The 20,953-nt window shown below is 47.4% G+C and overlaps 2 protein-coding genes and 1 non-coding gene across 3 annotated transcripts; 2 read left to right on the top strand and 1 right to left on the bottom strand.

The window, feature by feature from the left end:
- Nucleotides 1-1,843: 1,843 nt before the first annotated feature.
- Nucleotides 1,844-16,545, top strand: LOC144133311 (uncharacterized). Its single transcript, XM_077666302.1, has 7 exons — nucleotides 1,844-2,056; nucleotides 4,136-4,332; nucleotides 6,595-6,791; nucleotides 7,557-7,814; nucleotides 9,024-9,214; nucleotides 10,316-11,228; nucleotides 13,191-16,545. The coding sequence occupies exons 1-7, from the start codon at nucleotides 2,049-2,051 to the stop codon at nucleotides 16,392-16,394; spliced, it is 4,968 nt and encodes a 1,655-aa protein (XP_077522428.1). The 5' UTR covers nucleotides 1,844-2,048; the 3' UTR covers nucleotides 16,395-16,545.
- On the top strand, nucleotides 6,358-6,431 carry TRNAI-AAU (transfer RNA isoleucine (anticodon AAU)). Its single transcript has one exon. It is a non-coding gene; the product is annotated as a tRNA-Ile (tRNA).
- Nucleotides 16,546-17,084: 539 nt separating the features above from the next.
- Nucleotides 17,085-20,578, bottom strand: eIF3h (eukaryotic translation initiation factor 3 subunit h). The gene is made up of 2 exons (XM_077666301.1): nucleotides 19,798-20,578; nucleotides 17,085-18,028 (listed from the first exon to the last, which is right to left on the bottom strand). Exons 1-2 carry the CDS (start codon nucleotides 20,536-20,538, stop codon nucleotides 17,747-17,749), a joined length of 1,023 nt encoding a protein of 340 aa, XP_077522427.1. The 5' UTR covers nucleotides 20,539-20,578; the 3' UTR covers nucleotides 17,085-17,746.
- Between the last annotated feature and the right edge of the window lie 375 nt (nucleotides 20,579-20,953).

Genomic DNA, 20,953 nt, shown 5'->3' with positions numbered 1-20,953 from the left:
GCCAGTTTTTGACTGAGGGCGATGGAGGACTTGCAGATTTTACGAAGTAAGGGTGAAGGCGAGGGAGGGCCAGGAAATTGTACAAAATGCGAGTGAGAGAAGAAAAAAAATTGGAGCGGGGGCATTAAGCTCTGACGTGATTGAGTAATGGCTTAATTCTCAGGCATGCAGAAGGTCATTCTTTGCTTTACATTCATAGACCCCTGGGAGTCGTTATATGCCCCGCCTAGCGCAGTGGTGCAGCGGTTAAGCGAGGCGCCATTGCCCTGCGATGACAGGTGCTCCCAGCCGTGGGCCTTGTACGACCCAGGTTGACCATCTTCCCGAACGACCAATCATTAAAGGGACTGTGAAGGGGGCTCTAATAAAGTTGCAGCATGGCTGGGATATTGAAGCAGGCCGCTTCACGAACAGTGTCCAGCAAGAATTTTTTAATGCGCTTTGTAGAAACTGAGTTATCTGTAGTTAAAAATTGAATTTCAGCGTTTTCGCGCCTTTCCCTCTCTCGTCACTTTTTGCACGCTGGAAGGTAGGCGCTCCTTCGCCGACACCCCCTCCCCTCTGGGAGCGGAGCTTCCCGACCCGCCGGAGCTTAAGCGGCTTATTGGTCACGGTAGCTGCCTGACGTCTGAAAGAATCTAACCAATGGCCACCTCCCACCTTGTCTACGCAGATGCGGGGGACGGAGGAGGGTGCGAGCATGAAAAAGTCGCCGGGAAAGGCTCGCCAACTTTGACGCGTGAAGGGCGGTTCACATGCAAGCGAATTGGCGAACAGAGCGAACAGCGGCGCGGCGCTGCGAAGCGGTTCGCGAGCTTTCGTTTCACATGCATCGCCGCTGCGCGTTTCCCACCGCTGCGAAAACCAACGTTGCCGGCAAAAGATATGCGCCTGCAACCGGTTTTGGTGGCCTGCAACCAGTTTTGTTGGCCTGCAAACACAAAAAAAGCGTAATATAAAAGCATTATTTTGTCAATTCTTTTCACAGTTTCTTTAAATAAATATAATTCTTGCGTTTTAAGCATTAAACAGCACTTTATACAATTTATTTTTTAAACAAAAGTTCGTACGTGCGGCGTACAAACTCGCGTGGCAACGCCGGGCCGTCATTGGTTGAGATGCGGTGCTGCCGCGTCGCCACCGCGAAAATTTCCAACTTGCCCGAACCTCGCCGCTCCAGCCGCTGGGGCTTTCTCCGCCGCTTGAGAGAGGGTGTACTCGCCGCCGCGGCGGAGTTCGCGAACGGTTCGCTTGCATGTGAAACGGGCTTGACTGTGGGTCGTCTGCTGCGTGTAGAAGAGTATTATTTGGCTCTGGTTTCCATGGCAACACAGTGCAGTGATTAAGTGAGTTAATGTGCTCTCCTCGGAAGGCGTTTCGGAGTCCCTTTAATATAACTGGCACCTGCCACGGCGGGCAGTTCGCTCACTATCCGGTGGGCAGGTTGAGATGACGCCGCAAGGTCACGTGACCTAGGTTGTCCACCTGCCTCCTAGGTTGCTCTCAGGGCACCACCCGCCAGAGCCATGCCCATGATGTTTCGCTCACAACGTGGACGCCGATAGCGCCCGATTTTCTGCGTAACGGGGCCTTTAACGCCCTCGCATTAATAGTTTCTGTATCCTAGTCTTTTTGAGTGCTTTTTGTGCGCATATAAAGTCCAACCAGCTGGGCCAAGTCTTGGCGCTTCTTGATCTCGAAGAACAGCTTTTTAAATTTCCTGTCCATCGCGCTACACCGTTACGTAATTTTCGGTCACCAGAGAGTAACAACGTGAATGGCACTCGGTTCTTCCCCGATTGCTCGCCGCTTCGCGCCGCATGCGCGTGATAGGAGGTGGACGAAGATGAAGTTCCTGGGCGGCGGCGGTCGCGACAGGGCCATGGCTCCGTGACAAATTCGGCATTTTTTTTTAACCTAAAGCAAAATTACCTCACATACGACCACCTGAAACGAGCTCGGCCGCGTCTCTTCGCGTGAGAAGTAGAAAATTCTTGCCCTCACCTCTTCAGACGACCCGACACAGGAATAACGCCCAGCAGTCAACCATGAAAAGGTGAGCCCATTTGAAAGGTGCACAGGACCAGGCCTCGGCGGCCGCGTTTCGGTGGGTGGCGAAAGAAACTTTTATTGCCGGTGGTATGAATGGTGGGGGCGAAGCCCCCTACGTGGCATTTGGGTGCCCCCTCATCATTAGTAGAGGACGCCCTCAGGGCAACACAGTGTTCTCGCAAATTAATCCTCAGGACGTCCTGCCGTGTCGTCCTCGTGCTCAGTAGCTGAACGCTGCAACCATTGCGCCACCGCGGCGGGTCTGTTAACGGCGATATAGTTCCGGAAAAAGCGGCGACGCTACCATTCGCGGAGAAAAAAATTAGTTGTAACGCCGCTATACCGAGCACGATGTGCGAAAGCGCTTGTTTTCGAATTAGCTTGACTACTGCCTAAACACTGCCTTAACTTGTCCATCCAATTCGCTCGACTTTTGCCTAGACATTGCCTTACATTGTCTTCCAAGACAATTTCTTTGAAAGTTTCGTACCATGTGACCTACCCCTGTACACACCGTATCCAAGTCATTTCACCTCAAAGGTCAAATGTCAAAGGTCGTGGCTTTAGAGGCTCATCGGCCTTTTCAGGATTGCTAGTGAAGTAGTGCTTCCGCACTAAAAGTCGAAGCGAAGGCGCACTCGAGCGCTTAGTCCTGCGGGGCGGAAGTCTAGGTTATCGTGAAAGGAAAGGAGCTCGATCGCGCTTACCATTGCGGTATGGGGAACCTGCGCTGCCAAGGTGGCACTGCAATTGTTCCATTAGGTGACTCAAAACTGCTTTCGTCAGCCGCTTGGGCCGTTGCAAACGCGAGAACATTCTGCGCGATTAGATACCCGCGTTTGGCTGACAGCATTCATTGCCTAGCTTCTCTCGGCGTGGCCCAGATAGCTGACGCACGGCACGTGCGCCTTCGACAGAGCGCGGAGGCTCACGCCAATAAGCGCCTGAAGGTGGCGCGGAAAAGTACTAAGAGTACTACCCAAAACTGCTTGCTCTTTTCGCTAGGCAGTGTGTTATGGCGCTGCAATCGGCACCGCAAACTTCAGCGCAAGTTCCCCATAGTCTCATCCAGCCATGGAAGAAGGAAAAAATTTAGGAGAGCCCGTTACGGGGCCACATTTCTTGAAACAGTGCGTCACGGCCCAGCCTCAGCGCGCTTGCGCACGCGCAGCAGACATTGCAGAGAGAGTCGGTTTCCCACTCCTTTTTTACCCGTGGTCCCATCACGTGATAGCGTGCGGCGATATTTATCACCGCTGCCTGCGCGCATGCGTAGGCAGCGGTGAGGCAATGCAGATCTCGGAGGCTACGCTACACTGCCATTCATTTCAAAATGCCGACCCGTCCTTTTCGGTAAGGACGTCACGACTTTGAATCGACTGGCGTGAAAACTTTGAAATACAATTTTCTCGGATTTTTCTGCATCTTTTGCTACTCGACAAACGATGATGATGATGATGGATTTTTATGGCGCAAGGGCATCTATATATGGCCAAAGAGCGCCATGGCACAAGGTATTTTCAAATTCTCAAGGTTGGGTCGAAGACCATTTCCCAAGCATTTCACCCTAAATAAGCCGAGCACCAGACCAGGGGAAAGCTTGTACCCATTGTATCACCGGTGGGTACCCGGCGGCACTGGGGATCGAACCTCGCACCTCCCGCATGCGAGGCGGATGCTCAACCACTTAGCCACCGCTGCGGTATCTACTCGACAAACGTCAACATATCACTCCCTCCTTTGTCCCTTCCCTTCGGCGCGGTTCACGTGTCCGCCGATATATGAGGCAGATACTGCGCCATTTCTTTTCCCCCAAAACCAATTATTATTATTATTAGCCAGAAAGAGGCAAAGAATAAATATTTAGTGAGAACAGTAATTCCACGGAGCTGCCCTTTGTGTCCCTTTAAAAGCAATGTTTACACGGCGCGGTTCAGGTGTCCAACGATATATGAGACAGACACTGCGCCATATCCTTTCCCCCAAACCAATTATTATTATTATTACGTGGTGCGCGGGCTAGGGGAGCGAGCAGTAAAAGAGTGGTCACTGGAGTAGCCGCAGTGCGTCCGACCGTTCGCAGCTCCGTCGGACGGGTCCCGCGATTCAACCGTTGGTTCTCGCCGCCCACTGACCGCAACAGGGACCAGGACCCGTGGATGGACTTCGCCCAGGCGGCGAACGACGCTGGCGAGGTTAAGATGACGTTCGACGACGACTTCCACCTCACCGTCATACCCAACTTTCTCCACGACTCGGACGCCTACGTCGCTAATCTCGGTAAATCGAAGCCGCTGCCACGCATACGCCAGAGCGCGGCACGTGACCACAGCTGTTTTGATTGTATTTCTGAGACAGCAGCATATACGGGTGGTACAAGGAAGTCTTTAAGTAATTTTCAAAAATAGGATTTTTGAGGCAGAAATATGGCCTTTGCGGCATGGTACTGCCAGGTTTGACGGACGCCAGAAAACCGGTGAATCATCCCAACGAGTAAGATGGTTAACTAATTTCCAATAATAAACTTTTGAACTATTACAACTGGGCGTCTGGTTGCAATTAGCGATTTGTAGCCGGCCGATAGTAACCGCCATATCTGTTTTCGTAATCTCGAAAACTTGATTACCATCGCCGCTGTAGCTCGGCAAATTTTGGCTGCATCGTGCAAAAATACGTGCGCTTTCGAAAGCATGCAGGCAAAGCAACCCCTCCAGTGCACGTAATTAGTCGAAAAAGCCAAATTTCGTCGAGCCGCAGCGGCAAGGGTAATCGCGTTTTCGAAATATTTTCGAAAATCCTATTTTTGAAAATTACTTAGTATTTCTTGTAACACACGGTATAATGACTGGACTTCGTGAATGGATAGCTTATTGTGTGTCAAAACAACGACAGGGAAATGTACGGTGGAGGTATTTTGAAAAAAAAAAAAAAACATCAGCAGGTCTCTACTCCGCGGAAGCCTCCTGATGTAGATATGCAGTTGGCGGCATCTTGAGGAAAATTGTCGAAAAGCACAAATTACCTTTTGCTGTTGATAACGAAAGACAATAAACTAGCGGCATGTCTCAATGCACGAGACAGGCGAGAGCTATGTGTGAGGCATATGGCCTTCGAGGCGAGGCATCGTTCCGAATAATTTTGAGCATACACTATTTGATTCGTTCGAATAACCGAACAGGATGGTATTCGATTCGGTATGCGTAATTTCCGAATATTCGCCCACCCCTAGACTGTGGCATCGAGGCACCCTAGCAACAACCAACTCGCGCGTGCGAGCCCGAAAAGTGCGAGGTGATATGGAGACCAGGCATCGGTAATACGTAGCAGTTTCCCGACGGCAGAGCTTCACTTATGTTTCCCACTGACATAAAAGCTATGAAAACTAACCTCCAGTAGCGTTGAGTAATCGCTCTTTTCCGTCCGCTCAGCAAGAAGTAAGCGACTAAGAAATACACGAAGAAATGCTTGTTTTGAGGCTGCCGCCATCCATGAATTATGTTTGGCTACAGGCTACACCTTTTCCCCTGGCTTGGATTAAACGTATAAGAAACAAGATGTTCATGAAAAGTGCCTAAATTATGTATACACGCAAAAAAATATCCGCACGCGCTCTGGTAATGTCCATTAGTGCATTAAAGTTTTGTCAGAACAACCTTCACCGCTATTGTAGGATACAACTTAAAAAGCAGCAGTTGTTAACACTGGGCCACGGTCCGCTGCCGCCGCTGCATATCGTGTTACTCCGCTAGCCAGTCACAAAAGCTCTAGAGCTTATAACTCTTTTTTTCGTGATTAGCTTTTTGTATATGTGACAAAAAAAGTTTGAACAAAGAACTGCGTTTTTGTCGTGGAGGGATTCTGTGCACCGGTCCTAAATGTGGGCGGAGTTTCACTGCAGTTGTATCCGACATAGGAGCCCGAATTTCGGAGGCTACGCTTGGTTCCGTAGACACCATAGAGCCATCGTAGATCGGCGTATGATTTTGTGATTTGGCTTTCTTTGAAATTAATTTTTAGTGGTTTTTGTTAGTTGTGGTAGAACCATCGCAACACAGCAATGAGACCTCTGCTGAGAAACAGCATTACGCGAGGACGCTCATTTCAGTAAGCATCATATAAAATTTGCGACAATGCAGTTATAACGCAGTCCAGCGGGGGTTGAAGCCGGTGGGCATGAACGTTTCACAAAACTCTGAACTAAATGACCTCATGTAGTGATGTGATCAAAACGCTAAAAATTAAAAAAATTCTATAATTAAGGTTTAAAACACAATATATAGTTTCTATACAGCCCTTTAGCATCGTGGCCTGCTAGCTCAGTCGGTTAGAGCGTCGTGCTAATAACGCGAAGGTCGTAGGTTCGATCCCTGCGCAGGCCAAAATTTTTTATTTTTTTTTTTCATTTTGCAGTCTTAGAGGGTGTGTTTAACCTCTACACATACTAACTAGGCCACTGCATTCTGTCTCAATGACGTGGCAAGTCACTTCACAATTCCACTGCATTCTGTCTCAATGACGTGGCAAGTCACTTCACAATTCCAGAGGAGAGGCTGGAACGCCTTCAACAAGTCAACCTGAACCCAAGCCCGAGGGAAATACTCGCGACAATGACCCAGGCCAGGAATCTGCGTATGAAGAATGCCGAATTGAATCCTGAACAGAATGCCAAGCCACCTGATGACACTGGCGAAGGAGATGATGCAGGACTTTTGGCAATATGGCCAGCTCTGTTTGCACTGGTTTGTATTTTGTTCAGTTTAACTTAATCAAGATCGCGCAAGTGTGTCATGGCTGCTCTATTTGCTCAGCTCTACACACTTTTAACTGTTCATACAGCTGCAAGATGTAATAACGCATTGTAGTTTAAAGGACAAAGTTGCACACTTATTCTAGTGACACTCAATTGGCAGTGTCGCGTGTGAACGGCTTGTAAAATTCGAAAGTCATTTCCTTCTTTACTGCTTCTAATTGAAAATTCATAACAATATGAGAGGCCTGCTATTCAAATCAAATTCTGTTGTTGTTTTCACAAGAATAATTTGCTCATGTCGTTAATAAAATGGTCAGTACCATTTCCTCAATTTACAAGCGCCTGTGTTTTAGCTGTCGCAAAATGAAACATCGCTTGAAAAATTTTGTGCATACATGACCAGGCTACGTACTGTATAATATTCTCATAATAGAGCAAACTGTTACGAAAGACCATCTTGATGCTTGTTGTCTGCCAGTTTAAAGATTGCAAGCAACTTCACATGACATTTTTTGGATGGCTGCAGCAGATGTCAAGTGAATTAAACTGACTGTGAGCAAGACTTTGCAGCTGTGCGTCCAGACCTAGATATATGACATGAGTTCACTGTGAATACTCTTTTATTAGCAACCCAATTCACAATGCTAGATTCCCTTGATGCCGATCCGCGTTTAGCTATCTGTCTGGAACTCTAAGCGGCCTTTAAGTGGTGTCTTTTTACTTACCCGTGGAATCTGCTGGTTGCCAAACGCAGGTATCAAGAAGATTCTTTCCAAGGCTGGCTCTAACGAAAGAAGAGACTCAACACCTACTGAAATATGACTACCTGCTCACACAGTACCAGGATGAACTCAACAACAATGACATCGGAAACAACGAGGCGGAAGGTTACGAAATACGGGATGCCGACACAGTGCCGGACACGAGCTGGGAGCGACGAAACAGGGACAGCAGCGACGAGCAGCTGCCTGTTGCTGAAGAGAGCCCTCTTCAAGAGCTTTCCTACCTGCGTGTATGTAAACCTCTCGAAATGTGGCATAGCACAAAGCATTAACAATGCGAGAAGCTGAGGGTCACTGCTTTCATGCGAGCGATTAGTAGTAGTTCTATTGGCCAGAGCATGTGAATTAATTCGTAGTGTTGCAAGTTACAGGTGATTAAGGTTCTTCCTACCCACATGGTACGCTATCCCCAAATATCATGTGCGCCCCATTTTCTCAGGGAGCACTTGCCATTAGGTTTGTGTATCAAGCTTCTCACCAGTAAAAGGCGCTTGTACTACGAAATAACTATCCCCCGTATAATGAAAAATGGCACTTACATAAAAACGTTAAAAGTGGAGATGCATTTTCGACTTCATGTGTTGAAAACATTCATTCTTCATTTGGAACCATGGGAAGTCTAGGACGAGATAAGAGGAGAGAGAGAGAGAGAGAAAAACTTTATTGAGGTCTCTTAAGAGATTGGTGGTTCGGTCTTCGTCTTCATCGCTGTCGACGCTTGACCTCTTTCAGCAAGGTTGGGCCTCTATTCCAGGGCTCCACTGAGCCTAGCTGCTTCGCTTGCGTGCTGCACTAGTGCCCTTTGGGCAGTGAGCTCGCAGCTGGTGAGCCGGCTCTCCCATGCAGTGGCGCATGTCTTCTTTCCCACATTCATATTAACACGACAGCATTAAGGAGCCCAAGCTGCAGAAACGCTGGCAGTGTCGTCGTTATCGCTGACCGTGAGTGAAAAATCCACGAAAAATCCCCAAAGAAACAGTCTAGGTCACATGATTTTGTGGCGTCATCACAACCTCCCCATCGGATTGTGAGCACACTGTGCACCGTGGCAGTTAAATTAGACACTGTGTCAGATAAATTCATTTTGACCTGACTCATCGAAGAAACACCCTGCAGCTTTCCAGGCCATTTTGGAGTGCATATGAATAAAACGGTTTCCAGAGAAATCCATTATTCTTAGTTTCCAGAGGAAAACTATTCACTAAATCCACTAGTAGAAAGGTTATCTTTCAGGAGACGAGTCATTAAATGCATGCACTTCCAGAGTTTTAAGCAAACGTATGTCCTTAGTTCACTACATGTATTTCGTTATAGAAAATTTCAGTATGGTAAAGCTTAGCTGCATATGAAAACTATTTGCTTGCCTTTGACATACCGCAATCTACTACCCCAGCTTCAAAACTTACAGCGAGTTTTGTGGAAACTTTTTTTTCTTCTAGTTTGACAGTCCAGAGGCCCATGATATTCAAATTCCAAAGAATTGGGTCTGTGATACAGCTCATCAGGAGATCCAGCGAGACACAGCGCCTGTTGCAGAAGATAGCACAATCGAATGCCCAAAAGTGAATCGTTCAGCTCTGTCCCTCTCGACCACCACCAACGTCATTACGCAGGAGGCGTCGACTGTCACGTATGTATCAGATTTTGCCCACAAATAATATTTACTTGCATAAACTAAAAACCTAAAATAAGAAAACAAATAAAAAGTAATTAGAGTAAACTAAGAAGAAAGCCAAATGTGGACAGTACTTAATTAAGAACAAGCCATTAGTTCACTTCTTGAACGAAATACCATGCGGGACTGAACAGGTTAAAAATTTTTCTACAAAATGTTACTTATACAATTAGTCTTGTTCTTTTCTGCAGAAAAATTTGTACATTTTAGCAATAAATATGAACTTGGGAAAATGGAGTGTGAAAGCACTTTACAGAACCTCTGGAACTTTTCGAATGCATTTCATACACTATACAGAGAGAGCTAGAAGTAACTATGATAAACTAAAATTTTGAACTGCTTAAACAAAAAGATATATTTCTTTTATTATTTCCTGTCAAATATGCACATTTATAGAGTTCATAGGGCGACCACTATAAGCAGCACTGTGTGGTGGCTGTGGGCATATATCGAGGATTGCAGAGGTGAAATGATGAAGCCAAGTATGTTTTTTTGTCCAAAAGACATTTCTGGCTAGGCATCGATATGATTTCCTCATTTTTCCTTCCATTTAACAAATATGATCGGTCTCTACACAATGTCACAGTGTCTCCACATTTGGTATTGGTCCACAGACACATTCTCAAAAATTCTCTTCAAACCACGGATAGTTTAGTCGGTGATAAATGTTTGCTGCAAAGATAAATCACAGTCCCGGTCGGTAGATTCAGCACTGAGACAAGGGTCAAGACAAGAAGAGCACATAACTGTGCTGTTCCTTTCATCGTCTCAGTGCCTTACTGGCAGATGAACATGGACAGCACCCTTCTGAGCATTATTAACATTAGTAAAAAGTTATTAACATTAGTAACCTCAAGTGTACTGGTGTACTCATTCAATTGACAAAAGTAGGCTTTAGCTAAGTTTACCAGAGTGCTTGACATGCCGTCAGAACTCTGTTCTACTGGCACTCGAAGCTCAGCATGTCAGCAGTCATCATGTGACATTTTTAACCAGCATTCGATAATTAGGTTTTATAGCTTGGGTCTAAACACACTGCTCCTCCAATTTTTTCAGGTCTTTTACACCAACTAGACGAAGCGAAGAGGCTTTCTACAACTTTGCCTACATCAAGACATCCATGACCACCACACAAGATAGCGTGAGGGTTGGCACTCCCTTGGTGTACCCAGCTAGCGTGGGTAACGTCGACTCCCGCAGCAAGTCCAAGATTGCTTCACAAGACCAGATGCCGCTGACAGCTGCTTGCAATATGAACCTGACTGAAAATGAGTATGACTCATCAGTCCCCAGCTCTGATGAAAAAGAAGCCAAAGTTGTGAGCAAGTCATCTGCTAATGTCTCAGAGGTTCCTACTAAGGAGGAAACCATTCTGACAACCAAATCTTCACCGTCTCTGAAGCCCACGAGATACACCGAGGTGAAGGAGGACATGTCACTGACAGAAGGAGACAAAGATGAAGTGCCCCAGGACATGGGGGAGGACAAAGGGCGGGGACAGAGTGCAAGTACAAAATCGCAGACACAGCTTCCCACCACAGAAGATGAGGAACTGCACGGAAGTAACAGGAGCAGCAGTTCACAGATGGCAGCGAGCAGGGACAGTTCGGCGCACTGCAAGGCTCTCCAGAATATGATTGTCCCTGAAGTAACCATAGCTTCTTCGTCAACGCGGGAAAGTGTCGTTGTCCAGCAGCAGGAATGCAAGCAAGAAGAGAACACAGTGAGGGTGGGACACAGGATCCACGGGCCAGACATCACAGTGCCAGAAGTCACGGTTGCGTCTTCGTCCACGCATGAGAGCATGGCCGCTGGCTTCGAAGGGCCATGGTTTGACAAGGAATCCGACATGTCTCTTGGCAACACTGGAGAAGACTTGCTTCAGCATATGTCTTCACTGGTGCGAGCCAGTGTAGATGAAGACGATGAACCACCGAGGATGAGTGGAAATCAGACAAGTCAGCTGTCCGTAAGTCACATTTACAACCAGCTCTTTAACCTCAAACGTAGCTACACGTAGCTTGAGAAGCCGAACGCACAAATGTGCTCCACAGACAGGTGGGCAAAAGTGCAGCTCAGGCGCAATGCTGTATAATAGCTTCTTGAGTGCTTATAGTGCGGAGCACACCTAGTTAACAATTAGACCACTACAGTCTCCATCTGCTGCATTGCAGTCTCAAACTGTGTATCATCTGTATAGCATATTGTGGTCACATATAGCTTACACTGCACGTGTGACACCGTATTTAGGAATATATGTTACCCACACTGTACAGGTCAGGTAAAAAAAAATTTGAAGATGAAGTATCAGAAAAAGAAAAATAGTTAATGTAATATACAGGAGTTTCTATGAAGTGTGGATGGGAATGAATCTTCAGTCTTTCAACGAGGCTGCACGTAGTCTTTGGTGCAAAAGGGAACCAACTTGGACATCCCACCCCCTAAATTTTTCCCTAGGCATTTGGAGTTACGAAAGCCAGAAAGAGGGAACTACCATCTTTTACCCGCTCCTCTTCCATATCAGTTCCAGCATACAGGGAAGCTGTAACTCTCTACTGGCTTTGCCTGGAAACATCACATTTATTGTGCGTTATTTCTTTGTTAAACCTAGCATGCGTCTCTCCACCTTCAAGCTAGCCTTCACAGTTTTGTCTTTATATCTATTCTTTACTAACTGGCTTCTGTGGTCCCTCTCAATTCTGAGTTTGTCCACGACGCTTGAAAAAGCAGAGCCAGCAGTCATTCACAGTCCTCACACATTAATGTCGGCAAAAAATATGGCCTGGATCTCAGAGCATGCCAGGAAACGATAAGGCATATGTAAGAGTCCTGTTCTCTGCTAAGCGGCAGGTGCAACATTTGGCTCAAACATTTGTATCAGCATACCCTGACATATGAGTGGATTTTTTTTACCCGCCGCGGTGGCTCAGTGGTTAGGGCGATCGGCTACTGATCCGGAGTACCCGGGTTTGAACCCGACCGCGGCGGCTGCGTTTTTATGGAGGCAAAACACTAAGTCGCCCGTGTGCTGTGCAATGTCAGTGCAGGTTAAAGATCCTCAGGTGGTCGAAATTATTCCAGAGCCCTCCACTACGGCACCTCTTTCTTCCTTTATTCTTTCACTCCCTCCTTTATCCCTTCCCTTATGGCATGGTTCAGGTGTCTGGCACAGTTCAAGGTGTCGGCTGATATGAGACAGATACTGCGCCATTTCCTTTCCCCAAAAACCAATTATTATTATTATTATTTTTTACCAGTATCTAAATGTGTTACAAGCCCTCTTAAATGGACAGAGAGAGAGAGAGGTAGAGAATAGACTTTCCTGGGAGGACTACTTAGTCCAAGAACCCTCTGTCTGGTCTTACCCTCCTGCCTGGCACTGAACACCCAGGACAAATTGAAGTTCATTTGTATCGATAAATTACTGTATTCTAAAGACAAAGATTCTACTTTCCCTGAAAACTCTGGTCTATCAAGACAATTATCAGTGAGTTGATCCCCAAGGATATGCTACACCACCATTCACTTCAAAACAATGTTCACGGAGTCAATTTTCTATCTTGATGTCACAAGTGTGAATCGAGTGGCAATAAAATTTCTAAATCCCAGTTTCCCAGCAATAAATGCGCATTCTGATGCCGGGAAAATACCAACATAGCCAGAGAGAGCCACAGAATCAACATTTAGTGTGGTGTGAACGAAAATTGGACGAAGGTTCCCTCATTCTCCCTTTAACTTGGTCTTGCCGGGAGGTGCAAGGGTTGGAGAGTGCACAGGTGGGCAGTTGGCCTGTCTACGTCTACATCAGAAAGTGTCAAAAAACAGTGAGCAAAACAACATAAATCACCTTTGTTCACCTGCCTTTCCGCGACGTGTCTTTTAGTGTACGTTGTTGGAACTCCGTAAATCCTCTTCCCTCTCCCAAATGCAGGGGGGCTGTACTCAGCTGTCCTCAACAGGTGTGTGCAGCGACAGAACTCGCTCAAAAGCCAGCGAGGGGACATCTGGCAACTACACCACCAACTACAGCGACCCCCACAGCAACCTGTTTGAGGAAGATTCCAATGTCAAGAAGGACGAGGGCCAAGCGCCCATCATTCGAATGTACGGCCCTGTGGTGCTGCAGGGCAACCTTCGTTTGTGGCCGCCGCAAAGGGGAATAGACAACTCTCGCGACTCCCACGAAGCAGTTAGTGCGAGACCTCTGCCCCTCCCACAAGTGAACAGAAACATTGCTGAAAGAATCGGTGCTGTCACTTACAAGGACAACCTCCCAAATACCACGAAAGGGGATGAAAAGAGTCCGTCGGCAACACTGTGGCAGCACACGAGGGCTAAGCACAACCAGTGCAGTGAGGAAAGCCAGACAGCACTCAAGGTACCAGTGATCTCGGACATGGGATGCCATAAGGTGCCTTCCGCTAAATCCGAATACTGGAGCAGCCGCAGCCGCACCTCTGCTAGCAGCGTGGCCTCGTCAGCAACAACTCCCACCAAGTCTGGAACGGAGGAGATGCCCACGAAAGGATCTACAAGTAAGCTCTCTACGTCGTCGACGTTCAAGAGTCGGCAGCGGTCTGTGCACTGGTTCAAGACCATTGAAGATGTTGATAGCGACACTGTGGTAAAGGACTGCGACTACCTGTCGACAAGTCAGGTGAAGATGAAAGTGCCTGTCGAGGATGTTATGGGGCGACACACCATAAAGGCCAAGAGCGTGACATCAAAGAAGGCGAGCGATCGTGATCAGAGTGAAGGAAGCAGAGTTAGGGAAGCATGCAAGAAGTTCACAGCTCGCATACTGGAGAAGGAAGGGATCGCAGCCAGCAAGGTCTACAGCTTCCCCGAGTTCTTTGAAACATTACACTGCACAGAGCAAGGCACCAAGAGAGCGGAAGAGAACATGGCAACCACTGCTAAAAATGATGATAAGAGCACTACCATCGAGAGTGTAGAACCTTCAGAATCATTTGAAGCACACAGCAAAGCAGCAAGCGCTTTGACGACTCCAAAGGGTTCGATGGCTGTTAGTGAAAGTGAAGAGAATGCTGCCATCTATGCTGCAAGATATTCAGAATCACTTGAAGGACAAGATGAAAAAGCAACTGCTCCAAGAATCACAGAAGGCTCAGCTGCTGCTGAAAACGATGGCATGAACAGTGTTGTTGATAGCGCACGGCTGTCAGAGTCACTACTTGAAGGCCCACTCCACAAAGACTGTTCGACAGGAAGCCAAGAGCATCTGGAACATACTGCAAAGACAAAGACTCGGGCAGCAGATGAACCCGACATGAGGGTAGTCTCTCATGACCAATCCACAGCAGTTCCCGACTGTGAGCAGTCTAGAGAAACTGTTGGGACCAAACAAAAACCCTCGCCCACAGACAGGGCACACTATGAACAGGATGTGCTTCTGAAGTGTGTTGATAAGGAAACACAAGTTGTGCTGGATGGTAACAGTGAAGTGGCAAATGATGATGTGCAAGCACGAACGTATTCACCAACAGTCTGTCAGAGGTGTTCTCCAAAGCCTCCGCCAAGATATGAGAAAAAAACAACTTGGAGCAAAGCAGCCGAGAATGAGGATGGGCAATCATCAAGCAATGCAGAAGCGTCTCGTGCGAGAAACAACTGCAATGACAAGAAATCTGTAAAGTCAAAGAAAGACAAGCAGGAACCTGCAGAAGGAGAAGAAAGGACAAACGACGACGCGTCCTTTAGGAAGGGCACGACAGTCTTGCAGTGTCACGAACTTGTGACCGCCAGCCACTTCACTAGGTTTCCTGCTTCAAACAGGAATTCAGCACCAATTCAAAGATCATTAAACATAACGAGGACACTGCGCATTACAACTACAAACCAATTCAAGCCACTCAACCTGAGGCATTCGATCACAGGTGTACTCAACAATAGCAGCAGCTTTATACGAAGGCCACTGTCCATTAAAAGCAGAGAGGTGGTACCTCCAAGGAGCTTACCACAGCAGCATCATGACGGAGGGCAAAGAGCTCTGAATGAACACGAAGACAGTGCTGCCCCCTGTCTTGAGCCTGTGAGATCATCTTCGTGTAAAGATATAGCAGAAGCGACTAACACAGAACCTTCAGCTGCCGTACAACCATTGGCTCATAGAAGTCACTCCTTTCACGGTGCAGTTTCTAAAGAAACTGAAGGGCTCAAGAAAGCAACTTCGGAAAATTCAGCCAATGAATCCATAGACCAAATGGGTAATAGCGGGCATTCAGACTCAGCTGCAGAGAATGCTGCTGATTCTAGAGGCATTCGGGTGACTGACAGTCCTTTCCACAACCAGGAGGATGAAAGCAGTGTTCAGGCCAAAGAAGTAGCTGCAGTTGATGGGTGCAAAGAAGTTCAGCTGCCTCTCAAGAAGCGCATGTGCTGCCGTCTAGCTCAGAGTGCAGAAATATCGGACGCCTTTGACAATGACGGCCCAAGCGACAAACATTTGCAAACGCACGATGCAGAACACGGGACTGTTGAAGCAGCAAGAACTGGAAAGGATACAGAAACTGAGGTTTGTGACGAGCTCGCGGCAATACAGAATGCTGTGCTGGTGATTGAGGCAGTAGTAAAACAGAGCATGAATAAGGATGCTGCCTTTCCCAGTGAGGAATACCAGATACAAGGTACCCAGGTAGACAGAACACTATCCCTGATTGCAGACTCTCAGTATAGCACAGTCGGTGCAGCGGAAATCAGTCATGCAAGCCCGATTTCGACAATCTTGGGTGGTGACATGAATGCGGAGCCTGCCAAGCTTTGTGCATCAATACCATCTGCTTGCGACTGCGCCATCTCAACAGCATCCAAAGATGACACTCCACTGAACGAGAGCTTGACTGCGTCTACCATACCTCCTGAAGAGGCTGTGTTGGCTGTCAACGATGGTACGAGTGCCAACATTAATGCAGAGTGTTTGACAATACCAGCCGGCAAACCCACCCCACTGCAGCGCCAGAGAAGAGGCGGAGAGAAAGATGTAGACACTGAAGACGACTGCTCTTGGACGGATTTATCAGTCGTGTCAGAAGCTGGTGCAACCAATGAAGATGAGCCCTCTAAATCACTAAGCCAGCTTGGCACAATCAATACTCCGGACGACCAGTGCCTATAAGGTGGCAGTTTTTTGGCATGCTAGTCCAAATTAAACAAGCCTTGCAAGGCACAGCTCTAGAGATGTCATAAAGCCAGCAACATTCGCAAGGCCACAAAAATAAGGAACGAAAGCCGTGCAGGTGGTCAGTAAATAAAATGATGTAAGTCAACTGTGATGTCAGCCCATTTACTGCCAGAGAACACGGAAGTACTCACTACACCTGAGAAACCACTTGTAGTGACGGACATACTAAATGGAATGGTACACTGCTGCATTATTTGGGTTCATCTGCATGATTGACATCGATATTTAGGTGTATTACAAGCGCTTAATCCTTAACAAGTGTACAAATGTGTGCCACTTAAGTTAAAGGAGCAGGAAATTATTTTAGAGCCCAAAATTAAATTTGGCTCTTGTACATGTTACCGCCCGCGATGGCTCAGTGGTTAGGGCGCTTGGCTATTGAGCCGGAGTACCCAGGTTCGAACTATATCGTGGTGGCTGCGTTTTGAACCTTGACCCGTGTAGTTCACTGTCCACCAGAGAGGCAGTTACTGCCCCATTCCTTTTCCTCAAAACCAATTTTCATTTTCTTCCTGCGCATGTAACTACCATGTTGAAACCGTTGACTAGTTAGTTAACTGCAGACACTTGTTTGCACTGAACAGATTTCAAAATGGGGTGAGGCAAAAAAGAGAGAGGACTGCATTAATGGGAAAAAAGTCTTTATTCCTAGAGGTCTTTCGCTGTGCCGAAGTGCAAATACTGGCATGACTGTCTGCTGCAACGCGCCATGGAAGCGACAATGGCCACCAACACACTCTAAACAAAGAGAGAGCCTTAAATGGTACAGCAATGAATATGACTGGCTGGTTAAGGGCAAGATTCGGATCAATTTCGATTAGGGTAAGAGCGTAGAACTACTCTCAGAAGAACAAAAAAATTAGGATATAAATGAGATTGTAACACTGAGCACGAGTTGTGTTAAAGCACTGTAAGGAAAGAAAAATTGAAACTAAATTTGGTTTCTCAACTTGCATTGAAGAGTAAGTTTCGACACCATAGAAATGTTAGAAACACATGCTGCAACTATGGCACAGCATCCAAAATTTTGCTCTGGAAGAAGCTATACGTGCCAATGTTGAGCGGCTATCAGTGCTGGCCCTCTATATTTGTACGTAAACAAGTTGATACCAGATGAGTTTCTAATAAAGAAAGAAAAAAAAAAAACCTAGAGAAACGAAAGGAAATGGTGTGTGCCAGATGTGATGAGCCATCGAGGTGTGCCTCCCATGTTTCCGCATGCCCATTTGAGACATGGCATGTGTCTACCTGGCAGCTTCGACAAAGACCCGCCCCTGTGTGCCTCCTTACACGAGCATTCCAGCTGAGGGCTTGTTCTCCAGCTGCAGTGCTTCGGCCATGAAAAGCTTGCCCAGGTTCTGGGTGGCAAACTGCGCCACCTGTTGGCAGTAAGAGTTGACCTGGCCACAGTGGAGCACTGACTCAAGGCGTGAGGGAGTGGGGATCGGCTTGAACAGCTTGTTGATGTCTTCCTCCGGCAGCGGGGGTTCACCCTTGGCGGCACGGGCGCTGTTCTCCTGGCTTCGTTTCTGAATGTACTGCTGCTTCTGCTGCTGCTGGCGCATCACCTGAGAAACAAACAAAAAAGGGAGCGTGATTAATGTAGGCCGATGGGGACCATAGCAAGGGAAGAACAAAGAGCGGAACTTCGGCGTTTAAAAAGATACTGACGACAAAGTAAATGTGGCCTGTATTGAAAAAGAGTACCACAGTCTAATCACAGAGACCACTCTCGTCAAAAACGGAGCTTTTATAAGCTAGAACAGAGCAAAAAAATTAAATGCAGATGGTGCCATCAGTGGCTGATTTTGCAAGTAAAATGTGTGCGACGAGAGCAATTTTCTGGCATGGATTTCAGAGGCTACACTACACCACTGTTTTTGTTAAGGACGTCACTGGTGGGAAGATTTTTAAAATAAATTTTTCTCCGCTACAAATGAGTGTTCTCTTTCTGAACAAATGTCAACATGTCCCCCAAAAAGAGACAGAGAATACTTTTTTACTGAGAACAATAATTACGTGGAGTTGTCCTCAATTGCCCCCTTTAAAGAAGGGCGGCCAGGTAAGCAATTCAGATAAGATTATATTATTTCTGTTTATTGAGTACATCACTCACTTCTATGTCTAAACATAACGGAGCAATCATGACCTGCCATACTACAAGTGAAACTTCAGAGAGGCTATTTATAACCCCCTCCCCATAAATGCAACCTGTCACACAATTCGTGGTGTAATTCCAAATCAGACACACGAGTACTTGAGGTGATATTTAGCATGGCAAAAGAAATGGGCTAGGGCAGAGCACACAATGCAAAGGCAAGATAACCGCTGGTCCGTAAGGGTAATGAAGTGAATTCCAAGAGAAGGCAAGCGTAGCAGGAGGCGGCAGAAAGTTAGGTGGGCGGATGAGATGCAGTGGGCGTAGTCAGGCTGCTGCTGATGAGGACCTGCTTGGTCATGCCAACTGAGAAAATAGACCGTGCCTCTGGTAAGGACAAAACAACCAAACCAACATTTCTAAAATACACAGGAATGCATCACCCAAAGCATTTCACACGAGCGTTAATGATGCGATTGGATGGGTTCTTGATTTCTAAGGCCTATGTGCAAATAACAATTGTATTTATGTGCCCATGCATGTATGGTTATGAGGAAAGATAAGGCACAACTGCCTGACTTGTGGGCACGAACTGCCCCTTAAGAGGTAAAGGAAAGGATGAACAGAGTTGCAGTCTTGTGCATTCCCCTGCCTTCCCTTGTTCCTGAGGAAAGCTTATGTTTCGGTTGTTTGGTCACCTCTTTACATACACAGGCATAGTTTTTTTTGCGCCCAACTCACTGTCTCCCCTTGATGCAAGAGGGAATGACAACTTCTGTGGACAGTAAACAGCCCTCAGCGCGCTGACACTGACGTCATGACGGCCGCCATATTGGTGGACCAGGCACACAGTGAAGGGCTGAGCGCTAATCTAACCCTTTCTGTTCATGAGGAACAATTCACCGGTGTTGCGCTCCCACGTGCTTTTCCTTTTTATTAACTGCGTTCAGGTGAACGGCCACCCGATTCTTGGCCGATCCCCCAGTGTGGGAATGTGCCATCTTTTGATAGGCTAACAACAACAACCCGCGTACCGTCACCATGCGCAGTGCGGAAGGTATGCGAGGCCTACCATCATGGCGTTTTGAAAATATGAACAGTGGCAAGTACGAAACTTTTTAGAGCTGTACGGACTGGAGCCAGTTGCGGTCAAGAACGAAGTGAGCCATTCATCCACTGACAAAGACTGCACAACTCTGACGCCGTCTAGCCGGCGGCTGAGGAAACCTTCGCACGAACCTGGCGCTGGTAGTTGATGAACTTGTTTGTCTCCTGGTTGAGTGCGTCGACGCACACCATCATAGCCTGCAGGTTCTTTTCGAAAACAAACGCCGTGCTCATGTCCAGCAGCTGCTTCCCGACGTCGACTGGCGTCGAATCGGACAGCTCGCATAGCAAGATGTTGACGAGGTGCGAGTTGCGGATCACCACGGGGATCTCCTCGAACATGTTCTCGAACGAGCAGCGCGCCGTCTTGAACTGCTCGGCGCTGAACTCGTTGCTGGCCAACAGCTTCATGGCCGGCTGGCTCAGGCGGAAAGCGCGCAGTGAAAGGAATCCCCGCGTGGTGCGAATGGGGTCGTAGATGAGCACGACCGACTCCGTGATGTTGGTCTGGTAGCCGAATTGTGACTCGAGCAGCGTGCGGTTCGAGTAGCTGCCAAAGTTGGAGCTCTGGTACCAACCGACGTGCAGGTGGTCCACGTTGACGTGCCGCATTTGGCGCATCATCTCCATCTGGTACTCCAAGTCATCGGCCTCTTCTTCCTCGGCATGGCGCGGAGGGATGGGGAAGCAGTTGGTGATCTCGACGAAGTTGGAGTTTATGAGACCCAGAAGGACGCCCTGGGCGACGTCCAGAAGGCCTCCGGCCTCTTCGCTGCAGTGCTTGATGATCTTGAGCACAACCAAGCCGTCGACTTGGACATAATCGACGACAGATTCGGTCTCTGTATGCCGGCGGTCTCTGGCCGACGCCATCTTGACAGCCAAAGGACTAAATTTTTCTGTTCGACGTCGGTGGTCGCGGCTGTCGTCACTACGCAACTAACGCAACTGAGCCAAGGACGATCGCTATTTTGGTCACAATAAAATTTTAACACACCTTATACATAAAAAACAATTAAATTGGACTTGATTTATGATTATTTCGTAGTTTTATATTCACTATAGCATAAAAGCTTTCTTTTTTTTTAAGTTAGAGCCATTAGCGCTTTGAGAAACATTGCTAGTCGCATCGCAATTGTAGCCACTAATGGCCGCGCCCACGACTTCTGCATCTGCGCAAAGCTTCAAGCATGATTACTCAAAAAGACCGTCGTCCGAAGACAGTGCTGTTGATCCCGTTGAAGAGATGCTAAAAAAGACGGGCTGTATTGAACTGCACTACGCTGTG

The sequence above is a fragment of the Amblyomma americanum genome, chromosome 5, assembly GCF_052857255.1.
Source record: "Amblyomma americanum isolate KBUSLIRL-KWMA chromosome 5, ASM5285725v1, whole genome shotgun sequence".
NCBI lineage: Eukaryota > Metazoa > Arthropoda > Arachnida > Ixodida > Ixodidae > Amblyomma > Amblyomma americanum.
The sequence above is the reverse complement of the archived record's forward strand: the minus strand, read 5'-3'. Positions and strand labels throughout refer to the sequence as shown.

What these genes read in the sequence shown, in the direction of transcription:
- LOC144133311 (XM_077666302.1), top strand. An exon ending in GGCCAGCTCTGTTTGCACTG is followed by an intron (nt 6,792 to 7,556) that starts GTTTGTATTTTG and finishes TGCCAAACGCAG; the next exon opens with GTATCAAGAAGATTCTTTCC. An exon ending in ATCAGACAAGTCAGCTGTCC is followed by an intron (nt 11,229 to 13,190) that starts GTAAGTCACATT and finishes TCCCAAATGCAG; the next exon opens with GGGGGCTGTACTCAGCTGTC.
- eIF3h (XM_077666301.1), bottom strand. Translation starts at nt 20,538, where the DNA reads ATGGCGTCGGCCAGAGACCGCCGGCATACAGAGACCGAATCTGTCGTC. An exon ending in TCATCAACTACCAGCGCCAG is followed by an intron (nt 18,029 to 19,797) that starts GTTCGTGCGAAG and finishes TTTGTTTCTCAG; the next exon opens with GTGATGCGCCAGCAGCAGCA.